Source organism: Passer domesticus, chromosome 5, assembly GCF_036417665.1.
Source record: "Passer domesticus isolate bPasDom1 chromosome 5, bPasDom1.hap1, whole genome shotgun sequence".
Lineage (NCBI taxonomy): Eukaryota > Metazoa > Chordata > Aves > Passeriformes > Passeridae > Passer > Passer domesticus.
Window position 1 is genome coordinate 48,621,137 of NC_087478.1, and position 20,539 is coordinate 48,641,675.

Sequence of the window (20,539 nt, forward strand, 5' to 3'; positions counted from 1 at the left end):
CCGTGATCTCGCTGGAGTGAAGAGCAGCAGAATCAGTTGATGAACCCTTGGAGCTTTTCTCCTGGAGATAAGTGCTGCTACTCCTGCCAGGTCCAAAAAAAATGATCTTGGAGGCAGCTACTGACTTTGAGCAGGTGAGTTCCCATTATTAAGTGTCATTTCAAAAACACACAAAAATTCTCTCGCATCTGCTGCTGTCCCCCGTGCCCCTACACAGCTGATCAGGGGTTTTGATGTGAAAGATCTTGTTGCTCTCCTAAAGCTCATTGCTTCCAGGCACTGACTTCCTAGTAAGAAGTGCTACAGTGTTTTGCAGGCAGCGAGTTGCAAGAAAAATATTTTATTTCAGTGTCTGTAGTGAACAATAGCTTGTTCAGGGAGGGCTGTCTTCCCAGGTGGGTTGGGATTTTTTTAAAGCATTTTACTAGAAATGTGAATGAAACAAAGGGAATGCCCAACAATGCCCTGAACAGCTGGATATTCTGCTACTATTTTGCTTTGTGAGAGTACAAGGCAGATGAAAGTGCTAGGCCATACCTGTGCAATGGCAGCTCGCAGTGATTTGAGCAGTGACTGTGGCTGGAAAGAAGGTTCTGCTGACAGGTGGAAAGAGAAAATAACTAGAAAGAGCACATGGAGCTCTCTGAAAAAGCTGCTGCCCCTTCTGGTCCGTGGATCACGGTGCCTCTTGCTCCTGTCCTGAGGCAGGCTGTGCTATTTGTGACCCACACATCTGTTTTGGGACAAGGCCACCAGTCTTGGTTGCTGCACATGTGTTTGTGTAGCTACGTAAGGACTTTTCTCCCTTTTGGTTTAGGGATGCCTGCTTTTGAGGGTGAATGATGCTGCTGGTTGAAAGCTCAGTTGCTTGACACTCAGCAACAAATGTAAAAGGAGTTGTTTAAACAAAGTGAACACTAACAATCGCTAATTTAAACATGGATGGTGTTAATGAACACTTAATGTGCAAAGTTAAAAAAGTGAAAAGCAAAATGCAACGGGTGTGATGGACTTACTCTTTTGGAGTCACCTTTAAGCATATGAAGAACTGAGACTAAAAGAAGGTGGTGTCTAGAGAAAAAGGGCAGTCCAGAAGGACTTGACCCACTCTAGGTGAGAGTCTTGGACTTTTGTTCTTGCCTGGCCTGTGATGCCAACACCTGAGAAAGGGCCTCTTAGAGCCTGTTCTCAAAGTGAGGGGTATGACCTAAATGCAGAATTATCAGTGATGAAGCACGCTGTGTTTCAGTCCCTGACCACAGAAACACTGAATTTGTCACATGTCCTGACCTGGGGTCTGTGTGATTGTCTCCATCAGCATCCAGCAACCTCTCCACTAACCCCACTGCAAATGGGGACATGGCAGTGGGGAGCACGTCCTCTCCTGAGCCCCTTTTCCTCCAGGCAGAGAGCTTGTGTTGGCTGCAATATTTCAGCTGCTAAGGTGAAAAAGAAAAAAAACACTCTGACAGATCTTGCCTGAATCACAGGTCGTGAGGAAAACATTCATTTTTGAATGTTACCTGCCTGCCTTGACTTTGGGAAATCCATCCTTACTAGAACTGATATTATAGCCGTTTCCAGAATTCCCTCCTTCTGGATGAAACCCCTGAGCAAGAGGTGGAAAGGGAATGTGAGTGCAGATGTAGAAAGGGTTAGCGTGGCCACAGGGGCTGTGAGGGGCAGTAGCAGAGGGATTCCAGGGCTCTTGCCGGTCACGGTGGGTTTGGAAGGAGCAGCAAATGCAGGACAACCATTCCCTCTAGCCCTCATCACACTTTTTCCAGAGGGTGTCTGAACTGCACAGCCTCCTCACCCCAAACCCAGGTGAGAAAGCAGAAGGGGCCACATTAGGTCCCCCAGGTAAGGGTGGACCCTGCGTTCCACACCAAAACACCTGCAGGGCTCAGAGCTTCCACTTTGAATCACACAGAACGATTCTTGACTGAGATTTTTGTCTTTTAGCACATGCAAGAGTGTCAAGCATGCTGCAAATTAATCAGGGGTTTGCAGTAATAGTCAGGGCAGGGAATTCCTCTAAGTGACTTAACATTTTTCTGGTTTCCTTACAGGTTTATGTAGCGTGGTTGGCCCATTTACCTCGCAGTACCTTACACTGGCTCAAAAATCGTACCCAATACTGGCACACACTCACACCAGCTAAACGGAATAAAACACAGAAAAAGGAAAGAAAATATTGAAGGGGCCTTTATTGCTAGTTTTTGCCTCGGTCCGTGCTGCAGGGCTGCCTGCTTCCTCGCAGGCGAGAGGCGGTGACGGTGCATCTGCAGCGGGGGAAGAAGAGGCTGCCGCCATTGTTTTAAGTAAAAAAAAAAAAAAAAAAAAAAAAAAAAAAAAGCCCCGTTCGGGCGGGAAGGGGCAATACCGCCGCCATGCCGGGGATGTGCCGGGCGGGATCCGCTGCTCTCCGCGGAGCGCAGCCGCCCCACAGGCCCGCGGCCCCGAGCCCCCCGCCCGCTGAGGCGCGGCCCCTTTAAGGGCCCTCAGCCACGGGGGGGGCGGGTCACGCGCGGCCGTGGCGGGAGGGGGCGCGCGGGCGTGCGCGAGCCGGCGGCGGCACGAGGAGGGCGGGGCCGGGGGCAGGGGGCGGGGCGGCGCGCGCGGGCGGGCGGGATTATTATGGGCTGTGGGCGCCGCCGCCGCCGCTGAGGGGGAGCAGCAAGATGGAGCTGTCTGCAGTGGGGGAGCGCGTCTTCGCCGCCGAGTCCATCATCAAGCGCCGCATCCGAAAGGTGAGGGGCCGCCCCCGCCGGGGCTGCGGGACCCCCCCCCAACCTCGGTCCTTGCTGCCGGGCTCCGGCCTCGCCGCTGGCCCGCCCGCCGGGCCCCCGCCTCACACCCCCCCCCCCCTCCGCCCCCCCTCTTCTCCCCCGTGTGTTGCAGGGGCGCATCGAGTACCTGGTGAAATGGAAAGGCTGGGCCATCAAGTGAGTGTATCCCGCCCGGGCTGCGGGGATGGGGGGCATGGGATGGGGTGGAGCGGGATGGAGGGGGAGGCATCTGTGTGTGCGGCTGCGGGGGGATTTGGGCGCTAATCGCTTCGCTTGTCCCCTCCGCTGCTCCCGCCCCGGCAGGTACAGCACCTGGGAACCCGAGGAGAACATCCTGGACTCGCGCCTCATCGCCGCCTTCGAGCAGAAGTGAGTGTTCATCCCCCACCCTGGGCTGGGGGGGCTGCAGCCGCAGGTTTGACTTTGGGTGGGCGAGCGGGAAACAGCGTCCAGACGTTCCTTTTCTTTTTTTTTTTTTTCCCCTCTTTTTCTTTTTTTTTTCCTCCTTGAACTTGTATGCTTCTGTTTTTCCCTTTGGGAAAAGTTTTAACTTCTTGAAAAATTTGATTCCCTAAAGGGAACGAGAACGTGAGCTGTACGGGCCCAAGAAGAGAGGACCTAAACCTAAAACTTTTCTGCTGAAGGTAACTCTTATTTAAATAACTTAGGCCTAGCAAAAAAAAAAAAAAAAAAATCTCAAACCTTGCTGGTGCGTGCCCTTGAAGGACTGGACTTTCAAGTGACTTGTGCCTGATGCCTGGCTCTGGGAGCGCGGGGAAAACCCGACAGGAAAGGGGGGGTGGGCAGAGGCGCAGCAGCGTGCGAGGGGAGAGCGCGTGTGCGTGCGACGGGTGCCTCAGCAGGACGGTCAGCACACGCAGATGTGCGTGGTGAGCCTGCAGTCTCTTTTTCCAATATCCTCTCCTTCTCCTGGCCTTCTGTTGCCGCAGTGGAGAGCTAGCCAGTCTTGTTCCCTCTTCCTTCAGCAGGCTGTTCCATCAATGCCCTGCAACTCAGCGGCGTGCTGAGCGGTCAGGCAGCAGAGGCGGGAATCCCACTGCCACTTGTGCTCCTCTGATTGCATTTGAGGATGTAGGTGCTCCACGGGAGTTTCATGAAGGGTTCATGCTTTGATCTGTAAGCTGCAGGCTTGTTTTGCTTTTGCAGAGGGTGGGGGGGTGGCTGGGAAGAGGAGGAGGAGGAGTGTTTCACCTCTGCATAGGAAGGCAGCTGAAGTTTCCAGTTCCTTTCTGATGGACTCAGCATCTCTGCAAGATGTCGTAGCATCTCTGTTTGCTTGCAGAGAAGAGCAAGGAAGGTAGTCCCTAGTGCAGGCCTACTTGCCCTGTCTTTTTACCTTTTTTTTTTTTTTAATTAAGAACTCTGGTAGCTGCATGACTGTTACGTGAGCTCTGTGAATTTATTAGTTTACAGATTAAATGCCTTGCTCGGTTCCCCTTCCCTCCCCTTCCTTTCCAGCTGTCACAATCTCAGGCTTCAAATGAGCATAGAAAGAACACACCTTTGTACAGTTTAGAGAGATGAGCAAGTCTGGAGCTCCTCTGGTTTTATTCTGATAGGAAGCCCTGGAACAGCCAGTGTGGATCCTGTAGTAAGGCATCACTATCACCAAGTCATCCTGTGGCTTTGGGCAAGTCACTCAGGCTTTGTGCGTGTTTCCCCATCTGTGAAACAGGTTAATACTTCCCTTTGCCTGGCAGCAGTAGGAGCTTTACTCCAGTCAGCACAGCACTTTTAACTGCATGAGCACCGGAAAGCGCAGTGAGGGGTAGGGTGTCACCTCTTCTCTGCTGTGAGAGGCCCTAATGAAGCACACAGAAGAAATGCAGGAACAGGCGTATTCTGATGCTCTGCATGAAACCCAGGGGACCGTGGTAATCCTTGGGAAGGCCTGCTGATGGAACTGTCCTGTCCTCCCCACTCGCCTGTTTTTCTGCTAACAGTGTTCTGTATCTGTAGCCTGAAAATTACAAACGTGTCTGATATGTACTACTCCTTATGCTGTACTGAGGGAACACAGACTAGTTGGCTTTCCTCTTCGTGGCAGTCATGCATTAAATGTAACTCTTGTGTTTAAATTTTCAACAATGCAAAGGAACACTTGAAGGGAAAATCACCAGCTTGAAATAGTCCTCTTCCTGCATTAAAAAATACTGGTATTTGTAACACCTGACACTGTTCAGAGCTGTAGAGCAGTGACTATGCTATGTGTAATCACTTTCTTTTATTTTTTGATTCTGAATGTGATATGGCCATATCTATTGCCATATCACTCATTTAAAAAAAAAAATTACTCATTCTCACTCATTTAAAAAACCAAAACCAACCCCCGAACTCAAAACCCACTCATTGCTTCTCTTTTCCCCTTACCCTTTAAAACTCCCCTAAACTTAACGTGAATTATTCAGCATCCTTTGAATCACATCCGTGACACGTTTCTGTGGCACATCTTCCTCCTGCCAGCTCCTGCAATGGTAATGCAAACCTGTAGGTTTGCAGAGCTGGCTTGGTACTTTGTAGAAGCTGACTCGTGGTAGGGAGCGAGATCAGCTCTCCTGAGGGCTGGTTCCACGTTGTGGGAGAGGCTGGCAGGGCAGAGCGCTGCCACTGCCGCTTGGTTTGCACCTCTGGGAAACAGAGCTGGTGGAACTGTTAGTGCTCTGACTTGCTGTTCCTCTGCCACTTCGGATCCTGCCCTAAAAATAACACCCCAGACCAGGCAGCGAGCAGTAACTCTGCCTGAGCCAGCCCCATCTGAACTTGTTTGAGCTCTCTTCAGGCAAACCACAATCGACACAACTGCGGCTAGAGTTACGACAGAGACAGCGAGAGGGTTGTAACCCAGCTTTTCTGACCCCTGAAGATGCACATTTGACCTCTTCCAGCCCCGCAGCGCCAGTTCCACTGTGGGAGGAGTGGGATTGGGCTCTGCCTCGTGCATTACTAACAGTATTTTCAGTTCTTTCAGCTGCAGAATCTCTTGCCAGTGAGAATTTCGGAAGCAGGGGAAGAAATTTGATTCTTGTATCCCAGAGGGAGTATTTGGAGTTGGCAGTTAGAACAATATTCTTTTTGATCTGTTAACTGAACAGATTAGGCCTGGATGCAATGATGTTTAAGCAGAAATCTGGCCTAGGACTGCTTTGATAGAGTAGTCTGCCCTTGACTTCGTGGCTTGCTAGGATTTTTCATGTGTATCGGTGCTTAAACCTAGGCTTCTGAGTCTCCAGAATGGCATCAAAATAAGTGCCCTGATACGTCACTCAGTCCCTTGGCTTGTGTGGGTGTTTTAGCTTGCAGCTGGGACTAGGTTTATCCTGGGATTAGTTCTCAAAAGTTGCAGATAGGCACCCAGGGGGATTTGCAGAAAGCATTCCAGCAGGTTAGTGGCCCACGCCTTTGGAAAAGCTTTGAAAAGCTGCATCTTTGACCACCTGCTGCCTTTGTAAGCCGGGCTCCTGTTTCTGAGAGCTGTCTAACACTTGCCCTTTCGATCAGACTGCAGAGGCACATCACAGTCCAGGCTTTGTGATATTTGCTATCAAGATGGCCGGTGTTGAAAGGAACCCCTGCGAACTTCAACTGCAAAGTTTTGGGCAGGAAATGGGTCTTTATCCTTTGCATGCTAGGGGCAAACTTTCCCACAGCTGAGCTCAGGCTTGGCAGGAGGCTGTGATTCTTGGGAGGCTGCTGGTGTGCTGCAGCCCTGTGCTGAGCAGATAGGAAGTGAAGTTCTTAGTGTGAAATGGGCAGCACTGTATGTAAGGCTCTTCAGGTGTCTGGCAGAAGTCATCCTTGAGGACAGGCCCTTCAGCATGGATGCTGGTGTGAGGTTAGAAAGGGACATAGCACATGCTGTAGTGGTCTTCCTCTTTTTCTCCTGCTCGATTTGCTCTTTTTATTTCACTTTTTTCTCTAGGCACTCCTCAGTGTGGAATGCAAACCTCACCAACTCATCTAATAAAGTCTAGCAAGTGCTATTCAGCGACAGAGCCCAATCTGCAAGCTCAGTGGGTGGCTGGCAAAGACCCCTGGTTGGGGTGGCCATAAATACCAAGGTGACAGGAGTGAAGAAGGTTAATGGGAAGGAAGAAGTAAGGGAGAACAAGGGTAAAGGGATTCTGAGTAGGAGAGTGGGGGAAGAAGGGGCTGAGCAGCATGGTGCTCTGTCCTTTCGCCCTCTCTTGAACTCCAAAGCTGGAATTGGGTTTCTTTTGATCTCCTCCCTGTTCGTAAATTATCCTGAGTAATTTGAAAACAGGCCGTTCCCCTTTTGTAGCATTTTGTTCCCAATCCAGAGGGAAACTTTAGTTTATGGCAGTGTTGCTTGGGAGAACTGTGCTATGAACTGTCTTGCTTTTGCCTTGTCACTTAGAAGACTGCAGAAGAAAGAGGGTGATAAAAAGGCAGAATGGCAGCCAAAAAAGGGGAAAGAAGAGCTCTTGCAAATGCTGTTGGGAGCAAAGACTGTGGGAATGCAGGTGGAGAATAAAAGACAAAGCAGAGCCAGTAATTTATGAGAGAGTAGTGCTACTATGGTGCAGCAGCACTACTGGAATTGGCAAGATTTTTAAATAATTCTCTAGAAATCCATTGCCTTACACAGTCTTTGGTTTGTTTTTTTCTTCCAAATCATAGAGATTTTGATATAAATCAGGTAAGAGAGGCCTTTCTAAGCACGTGTCTGTGTACGTGCTTGTGTGCCTCAGTGCGTTAAGGGAATGAATGAACAAATATGCTTGCTGGGCCTCGAGGGACACTTCTTCAGAAATAGTAGGGAATGGGGGAGATACTCTGGTTCCCAGGGGCAGTGAGGGAGAGCTGTACAAGATAAATAAAGGTGATACGTATCCCAGACGGGAAGAGGGGGAAGGGAAGCAATCCCAGCAATTGGCTTGCTCTCATGACAGAGCACTGCAGCAAGCTTCCAGCAACTGCATCCTGATGTAGGCTGAGCTGTAAGCAGAGAGTGAATTGCTTCATATACATGCTGAGTACCTCTTCAGCAGTGAGCACATCCTGCTGGTGAAAGCAGCAAAACCTAGAGAGGTAGTTTCTGTGTGGAAAATTTGTGAGCCGAGGAGCAAACTGTGGTGACACAGCTGAAAGGATTCAGCAGGTTTGTTTTTCAAAGACCTTATCCTCATATGCCTTGTGAATGTGATCGAGGAATGGATCCAGAGCAGGGAGAAGTGCATTTCCAACAGATAAAACTGAATGCTGAGTCTTCTCCAAACCAAAGGTAGCAAGTTACTTAATCTAAAGTTGGAAGCAGGGGAAGAAGAGCCTCTGTGCTGTCCTCTGCAGTGAAGGGACGAGTTCATGTAGGTGATGCCTGAATAAACCTGATCCTGTGGTAGGAACACTGAGCTTTCCAAGTGAGAAAGCTCTGGGGGCTGGTCTTAGATAAAGCATCTGATACGATTTTTCTTGAAACCTTACCTGGAAAAACAATCTCAAGGTAAGCTGAATATTTGCATAATGCTCTTTGGAACTTGCATTGAAGCTGGTCACTGGGGATAGCAGTGTAGCAGCAGGGAAGGACTGTTGGGCCCTAACTCACCCTCTCTCTTAGTAATCTGACCAAAGTATCAATGCTGTCTGTAGACCACCTGGACACTACTGAAGCTGGAATTTAATAAAGGCAGATAGCTGAAACATGAGTTAGAAACAGCTTCAGCCTTGAGAAAGTGTCCCAGGAGTAACTGGAAACGCAGACACATAGCACATAAATGAGACCTACTGCTTCTGGCACACTGGAAAAGTCCAAGCCATCTACCAGGGCTCTACAGTGGCTGCTGGGCAAGCACAAAACTAAGACAGGTCTCTGTGAAAACAAAGAGAAGCTGATTTTGGTGTACAGGAGGAGAAGGTAAAAGCAGCAGCGCTGTGGAAGTGGCCAGGTAGTAACCATCCCAGCATTATCACTTTGTTTAATGTGGCTGATAGGAAACTTTGTTCAGGAATTTTTGGGGTGTATAAGGAAACTGAGGCTGTTTATGACTGCTTCCCCCACATTTCTGGGAAGCTGCCTTCTTTCCTGGGTGATGGAGGTGGTGCTGCTGGAAGGTGGCAATTAGATTTCACTTGGAGCAGAATGGCACAGAGGGGGCAGAACTCCTCACTCGAAGGCATGATTGTGGGCTAGGCAATTAATCTGAAAGATGTACAGTGTTGGCAATGGGAGAGGCACTGAAGGATACCTGTGTCCATCCACAGAAGCTGCAGAAGGATTTTCAGTGATGCATCTGTCTGTAACCTCTTCTGGCTTCCCTGTCCTGTATTTTGGAATGGGATGTTGTGTTGCATTTTGCTCTCGGCTCAGCAGTGGTAAACTGGTAAGAAACCCAAAGCACAAGCACAGCAATGCTGGAAGGGCTGGCTGTGGTGTGGAGCAGGATGAAAAGGAATGAATTTGTTAATTAGGCTGTGCTGGTATGTAATGTCAGAAAGCAAACTTTAGTTTGTCCTTGTGTCTGCCATCTGCTTTGGAGGGACCCATGAAGAAATGGGGTAAGCACAGCCCAAATGTGCATTTTCCTGTGCCTGTGACCCCCTGACCAGGTCTGCAGTGTCTCCAAGTTGTGTATTGATGAGATCGGAGGGGGAGACTTGATGTGTGGTGCAGGGAGTTAATCTGGTGCTGCTGCTGTGCTCAGGCCTGTACTATGCCTGTGACAGGAACTGTGTCATATTTTCTCAACAGTTTGGGGCATGGAGTAACACACGAGGCTGAGCAAAGAGTAACTAGATGGACATTGGGAAGCTTTTTGCTACAGCAGAAAAAGTGTTGGGGTTTGTGTGTGCCGGGAACACTTCCCTTTACCTAGATGGAAACAGCCCTGTTAATGTGCAGAGTGTCTGTGCCTGCCTTGGGGTTGTGCTAACTTGTCTGTTTCTTTGTCAGTCAGCTAGCAGAGAGTCTAGGTCCCCAGTCAGGATGAGCCTTTTTGTGTTTTTTTGTACAGTCAGAGAAGGAGGCTCATTTTTGCAGTCCTTTTAAAGCCAGAATACAAGTAGTACTGAAGGCTGTGATCATCCAGTGTGAGTCGAGAGAGGAACAAAATGTCTTCACGTCTCCGTTCTTTGCTCATTGAAGATCTTCTGTGGTTCCCATGGGTATCTCTGTGGGAGAAGAGGGGCTCTGGCTAACAGCAAAGCTCTGGAGCTGTAGAGCCAGGACTTTGAGCTTTTTGTGCAGGGGCTGGCTGGGCCCCTCGCTTAGATCTGTTAGATCACTGCCTTTACACGCACATTTTTTTCCCCAGGCATTTCTCTGGTAGGAGGCACAGCCTGCAGGGTGACAAAGGAGATGGAGTTGAGTGCTAAGCTCTTAGCTGGCAAGAAGCCATCCCGATCTTGGCGTGTGCAAGGGGCAATGGGATGGAAAAGTTGGGGAGGAAAAGCAGCTGTCGTCTTCTAGCTCTGCAGTTCTTTCTGTGCCCACGAGGTGGGGGAAGCTGCTCGCGGGATGGGCAGTCACAGCAGGGGGGCTTGCCTGTCCCCTCCAGGCCTGTGCGACTTCTACCTGTCACCACTGCTGAGAGGGAATGTGGAAGGGAGTTGGCTTGGGCAGGTACTGGGGTGCAGGTGGAAGGATGAGCCATACGAGTAACAGCTCTGATGAGATGTGATGTAAGAATAGACTCTGGGTTTCCATGCCCACAGGTCATACAGCACCAGCTTATCAATGAAACTGTTGTTCCTGTTGACAGAAAGTGTTCCTGTCTGGTGCATGAACCAGGGCAGTTTTTGGCACTAGAAGAGCTTAAAAATATTGTTCCCCTGGCCTGGCTCTTGAGGAGGGCTGGCACAGAGCAGTTGGACAGGTGCTGGTCCAGTGCTAGGTTTCAAATAAGTGTGGTGCTCAAACGGACAAGTCAGTCTCTTCTTTGGAGGTGCAGTTAAATTTTACTTGAATTCCAGCTGGCCTCATCTCTGGCTTTAAACACTGGACCTTGCTCTCACAGCACAGTAAGAATGAATGACTTGCATGTGACCCTAGTTAAAAATCAGATCTCTAAATTTCTTGTGTTTAATGAAGATAGCTCCATCAGGCCATCCTCAAGACCCCCTTCTACCATGCTTTTCAGAGGTAATTCTCATTAGGCATTACTCTGCCTCTTCCCTCTTATCTTGTGTTCAGTTTGTAGAGAACCTGGGACAATCCCTTTGTACGTTTGGGTGCTGTCTCAGCACTGACAGCCTCAGGTGCCTAGGATGATGCTGGCTTCTTTGGCTGTCCATGGAGGGTTGTGCACGTTGACTGATGATGACCAAGGGGGGCTTTGGAAACCATTAACTCTAACCCTGAGACATGCCTGGGAAATCGCAGTTTCTCCCTGGGGAAAGCTTGTGTCAACAGGGGTACAGCCTAGGGAGACATCAGCTGCCCAAAAATGATATAGACAGGGTCCTTTGCTGGTCTGGGGGCTGTGCTGGAGCCATCAATAGTTTGTAGGTGTGTACCTGTGCTTGTCATTGATGTTGTGTACAAATGTGTCACGGTGCTGCCGGTGGGTGAAGTGAGCAGTGCCTCATTTGAGATCTGGCTGTGCCCAGGCTGCCGCTCTGACCCTGTTTGTTTTCTTTCTCCCCACCACCGCAGGCTCGGGCCCAAGCGGAGGCCCTCCACATTGGGGATGTACACTTTTCTGTCAAGCCTGGTTCCAGTACCTCCTCTCCCAAGCTCCACTCCAGCGCCGCGGTGCACCGGCTCAAGAAGGACATCCGGCGATGCCACCGCATGTCCCGGCGCCCCCTGCCCCGCCCTGACCCCCAGAATGGCGGGAGCGTGGGCGGCGGGGCTGGCATTCGTCCTCCCGTCTCGCCCTTCTCGGAGACCGTCCGCATCATCAACCGTAAGGTGAAACCCCGCGAGCCCAAGCGCAGCCGCATCATCCTCAACCTCAAAGTCATTGACAAAGGTGGGAAGGCAGCCAATGGGGCCGGGGGCCTGGCTCGGCCCAAGATCCCTTCCCGAAACCGTGTCATTGGCAAGAGCAAAAAGTTCAGCGAGAGCGTCCTGCGCACTCAGATCCGCCACATGAAGTTTGGCACCTTTTCGCTCTACAATAAGCCGTCTGCTGCACCTACCCCATCTCTGGAGGGCAAGGGGGAGGCCGAAGGCTCCCAGGCAGCCTCCTGTGGGCTTATTATGGGCTCCACCCCCTATGATGCCCCCAGCTCCAGCTCCTCTGGGTGCCCATCACCTGCTCCCCACTCCTCCTCTGACCCAGATGATTCCCCTCCAAAGCTGCTCCCTGAGACCCTCAGCCCAGCCATCCCCGACTGGCGTGAGTCAGAGGTCCTCGACCTCTCAATCCCACCTGAGTCGGCTGCCACCAGCAAGCGTTCTCCTTCGGGAGGGTGCAGTGGGGGGCAGACTCCCTCCTTGTCCCTCTCCTCTTCTGACCCGGAGCAGGAGGCTGGCGACTGGCGTCCTGAGATGTCCCCTTGCTCTAATGTGGTGGTCACAGATGTCACCAGCAACCTCCTCACTGTAACCATCAAGGAGTTCTGCAATGCAGAGGATTTTGAGAAGGTGGCGGCGGGCAGTGGTGGAGGAGGCAGCAAGTGAGCAACCAGGTCCCCCCACTCCAGGGGCGTGGGGGGAGCTCTACCTGAGAGAAGTCGTGGTGCGAATGGCTGTCCTTAGTTCTCTCCTTCTCCCCTTGGCTGTCCCTTTACCCTCACTGCCACCCTTCCTCCTCCTTTCCTCCTGCCCAATTCCTCTTGCCTGGAGGCTGGAGTGTGTCAGTGGGGGTGTGGGAGCACCCACTGTTCTGGGTGTTGGTACTGCTAGGAGGAGGCAGGGAGGGTTGTGGTGGGGCTGGGGAGTGGTTGTTTGTCCTTGAATGTGGTGTTGTCCAACGGGCAGTGGAGCCTTTGGGGCTGAGGGATGAGTGAGCATGTGTTTGTGTGCCTGTGCAGGTGGTGAGGAAGGTGCTGCTCTTCCTCATTCCCCTTCTGTCTTTGACAAAAACTGAAGAGGAGCTCCAAACCCGTGAGGGAAGAACGTAAGAGGATTGGAGCCCTTGCCCATGTCCTCCAGACCTTCTCCCGCAATGTGCATGCAGACTCTTCCATTCTTGTTTCCCCCTTGCCATGACTACCATCCAGTCATCCTTCCCCTCTTGGTCTGTGGCCTGGATCTCCCCTCTCCTGTACTGTCCTTGTGGCAGTTGCTGATCCAGATGCCCTCAGAGTGAGGGGGAGAAGGACAGGTTAAATGTCATGTCTGGAAGGTGCTTGAGACAAAGCTGGGGTGGTGGGGGGTGCCCCATGCAGCCCATGCCTCATATTGGCTTCCCCTTTCCTTTGACTATTGGTGCTACCTTGGCAGTTGTATGGGTGCTTTCAGGTGCCCTGATCCCTCCTCTTCTCCTGCATCTTCCAACCTGTTCAGCTCCTCAGGAGAAAGGGAAGAAAAGAGGAGTCTGCTTCCAGCCCATATCTTCCTCCCGATGTTCATCGCTTGCACTTGTTTGGGAGAGAGGGACATGGAATGCCTTTTTCTGGTCTTTCCATGGCGGAAGCAGGAGTGGGCTGTGCATCCATCCATCCTTTGGTCTGTGGGAGGGTAATGCCAACAGCGTGATGCTGCCCCAGCCACGTGGCTGCTCTCCCACCTTGTGCGTAAGCTTCCCCCGGCCCTCCTTGCTTCCTCTTGCTCCTTCCCAAGGAAGGAGGAGTGGATGCTAAGGCAGGTTGTTTGTTCTTCCTGCTTGTTTTTGCCCCTCCTGCTTGTTTTTGCCCCTCCTGCTCTCCCCTCCCTCTGGTGGGTGGTCTGGAAGAGGTTTTCCCTCTGTCTTTTCAGCATCTGAAACAGCCCGTACAACTGTCAGCCAAAGGTGCTCGTAAGAAATACCCGTCTCTCTCACATCGCATGCATGCGCGCTGGATCTCTTCCCATAAAGCTCCTGTGAGCTGATCTAGAAATTCCTTCTCTTCACCCCTAGCAAGTAGGAGGGAGCAAGACCACAGCTTGCAGTTTATTCCACAGCTCCCTCTTTCCCTGACCAGCTTTGTTCACATCCAAAATAAGCTCTATTTTTTGCCTGCCATTTCTGGCTTGCTCTGTTTCTGTGTGGGTCCTAAGCTTCACGGTGAGAAGCCATTCCTTTGCTCTCTTTTCTTCCTCTGCTTGCACAGGACTGAGGCAAGGAAAAGAGGTGCTTATGAACTGGTGGGAGAGCCTCACCCTCTCAGCCCTGTCCTTGGATGGGGCAGAGGGGTGTCACTTCTACATAACATGCTGCAGAGGTGAAAAGGGTGGAAAAAATTCCTCATGCCAGGGCTCATTTACTTATAAGCCTGCCCTGGGCGGGTGAACACAAGTGGAATTGGCCCCTCTGGTGCTTTCACACAAGGATGTTTAGGAGCTGCTGACTCTGAGGAGTGCTCTCCTGCAGTAGTGATTTTGTGGTTGTAGTGATCAGAGGATAGAAGGGAGGCAATTTGTGGGAGGGAAGTAATATTTGTCTGCCCAAGGGACGTTGTCAGGGTGGTAGAGGGATAGACCAGCTTTTGACCTTAATTAGGGCTTTTGTGCCCAGAGCGTGTCTATTCCCTGCCTCCAGCGCCTGGGCTGGTGTAATAAAATATTTGCTGCCCTCCCCACAAACCTTGCCTTGCAGTGGGTGGCATTCCAAGCTGTGGGAAACGGTGAATTCACACCAGTTGTGGTTGGGTGTCTGTGCAGACAGTCTGAGGGGGATTCCAGGTGCTGTTAGCACCACCCTTGGTACACCTCTTTCTTTTTCTTTCCTTGGTTAAAGAGCTTAGTGGACTCTTCGGGGATGTGCTTTCATTCACAGCTGAAGCTAGGGGCAGGGAGAAGGAGACTTCCCTGATCCATTCACCAAGCTAAGGCTTTCTATAACTTGTTGGACTTGTGTGCGCGTCTGTGTTAATACCTGCTTGTATTTTTTGTGGGTGTTGTTTTTTGGGTTTTTTTTTGTTTGGGTTTTCTTCTGCGCATCTTTCCTGTGCCTGGCACACCCAGGAATCCCTTATGTTAGCATAGCCTATCCATTTGACTGCAGCTTCAAAGATGAGCAGTTTGTAGGCATAGGGAAAAGCTCTTTCTTAGGAAAATAGCGAGGAGATTCTTCTCTTTTTCCTCCCCCTTCTGAATAAGAACTAATCTGTGGCTGTGAGATAAAAGGAGCTGCTTTATGGGGTGGATGCAAACCGGCCAGTCACTTTAGGTTGTTAAGTTACTCTTTGGTGTGTATGTGGTGATGTGTTTTGTTTTGTGGTATCAAGATTCTGAAAAAAGTGTTGAAGCGTTTAAGTGGGAGATAAAAGGGAACTTTAATAGGAAACTCTTGATGTGTTTTGGCCAAGATGTGTTGCTTGGCAGAATTCTTTTCCCCAGTGTCTCTTGTATGGTGTTCTTTGGGGGCAAGGGGCAGGAATTGTTTAATTGAAGGGGTTTTGCCTTTCTCCAGAGTGGCAAGCAAGGGAACTGTCTGTGAAGAGTAAAACAGTGGGTCATTGTAGGGATGCTCCGCAAGGACCTTCTTCCTGCGGTGAGGAGATGAGGGCACTTGTTGCAGCAGAGAAAGTCGTGTGGTAGATCCTCTTTGTGGAGGAAGAAAGGAGTATGATCCGGCTTGCAGACACAGCTCACCTGCTTGTGTGACAGATCCCTCCCTGGGAGGGTCACCAGGTGGGAACCAAACCCTGAACCTCTGGATCCCAAATGAGGATCCCGTGCTGGTTTGAGTTAGAGGTTTGCTAACTTGAATGCAGCAGTAGCCTCAAGTTCCCTCAGGTGGATAAGACACTTGAGGCTGACTAACCTACCTTCGTATTCACGTGGGCTGTGCTCCTCCTTCTGAATTTTTTCCCTTGCTCCTTAATGGAGGTAGGAAAGAAGATTCATCCATGCTTTTTAAAATGTGCATGGAATTGAGGGAGGAGTTTATTTGAAAGTATCCCCTTCCTTTCCCCGTAACCCTTAGGAAAAAAAATCAACAAAAACAGGGAAATATTCTCTGTGTCTGTGCCATGTTTGTTCTCGTCGTCGTGTTTTTAGAGGAGATTTTATGATGGAGTGGAAAAAGTGAAATGATTAGTTTTGCATAAAAAAAGAAAAGTTTTAAAAAAAATTTCTACAGGGAGAGAGCGAGAGAGAGTTTAAAAATGAATAATAAATGCAGTGATTGCACAAACTGTAGTGGTATTAGATGGTCCTTAGAGAAAAGAGTATTTTGTAGTATCGAAGCATGTGTGTCTGGGATGGTGTTTGGCTTGCTTGAACTGGAGGGAAAGGCATTCTAGGACTAAGCAGAGATCTCTGAGCTGAAAAGGCAAGTTGCATGTTGGAGGAACCCTGTCTGCAAACCTTTCCCGTCCTTGCCTCCCAAGTGTTGGAGTGAGTTCCCTTCCCTCCCATACCTCTCCTGTGAGCTAAGGTGGAGTCTCCAAGTGGTTTTCTGGCTGAGCAGCCCTCAGAGGGCTGGTCTGGTTCTCACAGAATGTGGATCAGGCCATCAATGTGGAAACAGTTGACTTACTTTGCATGCACAGCAGGCTGCTAACGTTTGGGGTTGGCATGTACCTTTCTTGCCAAGTTGCTGTCTCTTTTCCATCCCCTATATCCAAGCAGAATTAATCATGGTGGGCTTATTTCCTGGGAAGCAGATATGCCTCTCCTCTGTAAGGTTTCTTAAACTTCTTCCAATACCAGGTGGGGGGTGACATGTATAGAATTCACCACATCAGGGCAGAAAACTGAATCCCATTGTTGTGTATTCCAGCACCCCTTCTCCCCAGTGGCTGGATCTCTAGAGGCAAATGAGGGCACTGCCTTGTGTGCTCTGATTGTGTTGCTGAGGGACACACACCCTCTTCTCTAGGCCAGCAAATGCTGGAAGTTTTTAGGGTGGAGAGGGGAGAGGAACACTCTGACAGGACTGTGCTCAAGTAGGGCAGCCCTCTTCTCCAGCTTCCTTTGGGGTGGTGGGGAGGAGTTGCCTGAACGTTCCTTCAGAGCGAGGAGGCAGCTCTTGTGTGCTGGCTTCCCTGTCCAGGATGTCTCTGGTGTTCATCTGGCACGTGGGAGTGACTGCAGGGAAGAGGGAAACCACCAGATGTTGGTGTCTGAACAGAAGATGGCAGGCAGGGACGCTTGAAGAGCTTTTCTTGTCTGGACTTCTGTGGTGCCCTTTGCAGTGGCAGATGACTGATGTCCTGATGTCTCGATGCTTCCCATAGCCTGGGCTGCACTTGGGAACTTCTCTCTCTGCCCATCAAACTGTCTGTGCTTCCCATGGCTTTCAACTTGGAACAGAAACCTCCTGTCTCAGGCTCTCTTCTCAGTGAGCAGCATGGGACTGGAGGGGCATGAAGCTAATGAGATACAAGCTCCTTTGGGGATGAAAAACAGAAATAGTGTGGTGAGCAGGCCCAGCTGTGGTGAGCCACTGCTTAAATTCTGTTTTCAAAAGAGAATGGGAGCATTTCTCTGTGTCTCCCCTTACTGAACTTCCCAGGGAGATTTTGTGAAATAAACACATTTAAAAAGAAAAAAAAAAAAGAAGAAAAAAAAAATCACAACCACAATCATGCTTTTTACTGGGTAGGAGCTGTCTCTGAGCTGAGTCTTCCTAGGGATATCACTCCCTTCTCCAGCCCCTCTTTGTAGAGGAGGCTTCAGCAACTCCCAGTGTTTGGAGATTGTCACCTCCCTGGGGACTTCCTGGCAGAAAGAGGTTGCCATGCTTGAAGGATGGTGTCCTGAGTTGCCCATACTTCTGCCCACCCCAGGCCATGGCATTAGTGGGGCTGCTCAGGAGCAGGTCCTTCTTCCCAGGGAGGTGTAACAAACCTGGAGTGCGTGTTTGGCTAAGTGCTTATTTTCCCTTTAGCTTCCTTCCCCACCTTCTGACAAGACTTTTTCCTCCTTGCCTGGCACATCCTTTTACTCCAATGTCGCTTGCTTTTGCTGCATTTTTCAATTGCCCAATAATCACGCAAGAGCTGGGATCTTATTTACTTCTTATATATAAATATATGAATATAAAAAGCCTCCTCCCCCCTTTCTCCCCATCTCACCCACCACCCCATGCACAGGCTCCCTGATCTCTGCTCTGAAGGCAATCTGCTGTAGAGGGTTAATTTGGGGTTGGGGACCTGGTGCCTCCTGAGTTCTGTTCCTTCTTGGCTTGCCGTGGTTTTTCTGCCAGCTGTGTCACTGCCCTGTGCCTCTGTCTCCCTCATGCAAAGGGGATGGGGGTGGAGGGGACCATCCTGCTGAGGGTGCTGGCAGCCCAACTCTCCAGGTGTTTGCAGAGATGGAGTGCTCAGGGTTGCTTCAGAAATCCCCTACTCCCTGTCTGTGCTTCCTTCCCCAGATAATTCCAGGAAGTATCTTCATTTCACCAATGCTCCAAGGTTGAGAAAATAAGTGTCTTTATTTTCTTTTAACTTCTATTTTTGAGATCCTTCCCCGGAGTGCAATGTGTATGGTTTCTTTTTGGGGGTGTAGATGGCAGGAGATGTTGGAGTCTGCCTCCACCCTCACCTTTGCCTTTCCATCCTCTGCTCCTCTCACATTTTGCCATTGCCCTGTGTCAGACTGATGTGGTTGGAGGTATTTGCACCCTTTTCTGTGCAGGGTCAGTCTTGGTACCAGGAGCTTCTCCTGTGTTCTGTGTGGTGATTCTGAGGTGCCCTGTGTCCCACCTGCCTCACCTCTAGGCATGCAGCAGGGCCCTGAGTTCTTTCTTCTAAATTTCTCCTTCCAGGAGTGAAGGGAGATACAGTCCTGTGGTGGTTGGCTGCCTCTAGCAGCTCTTCTGTCCATTCCACCTTCTCTGTGGTGGGAGGCAATGACTCCAGGGCCATCCAAAAGCACAGTCCTTGGGGTGAGGGTCCTTCCACCCCAGCTGAGCTCTGTGCTTTGAGCCCAGAGCCTCCAGGCACTGGCAGATGGCCCTGGGGTGGAGGAGCAGGATGCCCTCAGTGCCCCTGGGCTGGGTGGAGCTGGGAAGGGGGCAGCGTGCTGTGGCACAGGGAAGAAGTAAGGTGACAACTGCAGCAAGATGCAGTCAGAGTGGTGCCAGCTTCTGCAATGGTTCAGAAAATGTTCTGCTGGGAGGAAAGGGGCGTGCTGGGACATGCAGGCAAAGTGTTAATTCCCATTGCAGGACCCTGGTTCTTTTCTTCATTCCTTGTTCAGCTGAGCACTTGGAGCTCACGTTAAACCTCCAGAACACGGCTGGGTGGGTCAAAGCACTTAGTGGGGCTTCAGGGCCTCGTAGGACTAGTGGGGCTTTCCCATGCTCCCAGGCAGCCCCCAGCTGGCCCTGCTCTCCAGGGATACCGAGGGCTTTCCTCTGGGCAGAGCAGCAGGTAGGTGCTCTCGCACAGGTAGGTTGCTCTTCAGCTGCCCTGGAGGGAGCCTGCTGCTTCCAGCCCCCAGCTGCAAAGTGGGGGCAAGACTCTTAGGGCAAGTTCTCAAATGGAACAAAAAAATTAATCGTTGTGATGACTTTTTTTAGAAAAGAGTTGTCATGCCTGCACCTCCCCCAAGCAAATCAACTCAGTGTGCTGTCCTCCTTCCTCTTCTCCCCTGTGCCATTAAGCCTTGTACACTCCCTAAGAATAGAGGAGACTCTCTGCTTTGGGATTTTTTTCCCCCATTTGTTTTCTTTTTGCATAGAAAGTTGTCTGCTGGTGGTGGAGGACAGGGGCCTGCTTCATCTGTTCCTTCCTTTCACCTTCCCCTGTGCCAAGCTTAGGCTCAAATGCTGCAGATTTCCTGCAAACACTGAACTTGGAGCAGGCGAGTGACCCCACTGCATTCTGTGGTACTTGGGTGCTTCAGATTCTGCCTGTGCTTGAGCTTTGGCAGCATCAGAGCCCTTCCTTCCTCTTGGAGAAGGTCAGCCCTAACTCCAAGTGCTGATAGTTCTGGTGCACCCCATCTGTCTCTTCATTTCCCCTCACTTGGCATACAAAGTGAAGGTGGTAATTTTTTTTTTTTAATTTAAAATAAACCTAAATATGTATCTTGTAATTTTTTTTTATTTTGAAAAAAAGCATTTAAGGATTGTGCACGGATGAATTGTATATCTATATATTATTTTTTTTGTCTTGCAATTTTCATTTTAAATATAGTGTTTGTTCAGTTTTGTTTTGTTTTTTAATCCAGTTCCCAGCTGGCTAAACTCTGTCTAGAGTGGATGGGTGGGAGGCAGAGCCACTGGAAGGGTGATTGAATCACTCCTTCCCTTGGTGCTTCCTACAAGAAACTGGTTTGCTCCAGGTTTGGGGGTGGGGGTTGTGCTAATTACTCTTGTATTCTTGTACATTTTGTTCTTTCTGCTGCTCTTGAATATTGTATCAATGCCAGAAATGGGGAGTTAAAAATTAAAACAAAAAATTAACCCCAATAAATTGTTACATTCCAAAATCTGTTGTTGTTTTCCTTGGGCGGGCTGTGACTTGTGGTGCTTGGGAGGAGGGCTATGGAAATGCCTGCCCTGAGCCAGCACAGATCAGCTCTGCAGTCAGACACAAGCACCTGCACCCTCCTTGGGCACCATGGAGCAGCCCTGGTTGGGTCTTCAGACCTTTCTGGACACAGAAGCTCTGAAAAGAGACAAAGGAGTGTTCTGGAATGTTAAGGGAAGAGGGAGCATTTGGGAAAGCTGAGATGTAGCAAGTGGAACCTGAACACCCTCTTCCCAAGTGCTTGGGAGAATCTCCCA

At 50.3% G+C, this 20,539-nt stretch overlaps 1 protein-coding gene across 2 annotated transcripts; it reads left to right on the forward strand.

Annotated features, from left to right (window-relative positions):
* The first annotated feature begins 2,608 nt into the window (after positions 1-2,608).
* On the forward strand, positions 2,609-20,241 carry CBX6 (chromobox 6). 2 transcript variants are annotated; one of them, XM_064420203.1, is made up of 5 exons: positions 2,609-2,753; positions 2,905-2,948; positions 3,096-3,161; positions 3,370-3,436; positions 11,476-20,241. In XM_064420203.1, exons 1-5 carry the CDS (start codon positions 2,685-2,687, stop codon positions 12,391-12,393), a joined length of 1,164 nt encoding a protein of 387 aa, XP_064276273.1. In that variant the 5' UTR covers positions 2,609-2,684; the 3' UTR covers positions 12,394-20,241. The 2 variants fall into 2 exon arrangements, with proteins under 2 accessions (XP_064276273.1, XP_064276272.1); XM_064420202.1 differs by having other exon boundaries at positions 2,612-2,753; positions 11,422-20,241.
* The last annotated feature ends 298 nt before the right edge of the window (positions 20,242-20,539 follow it).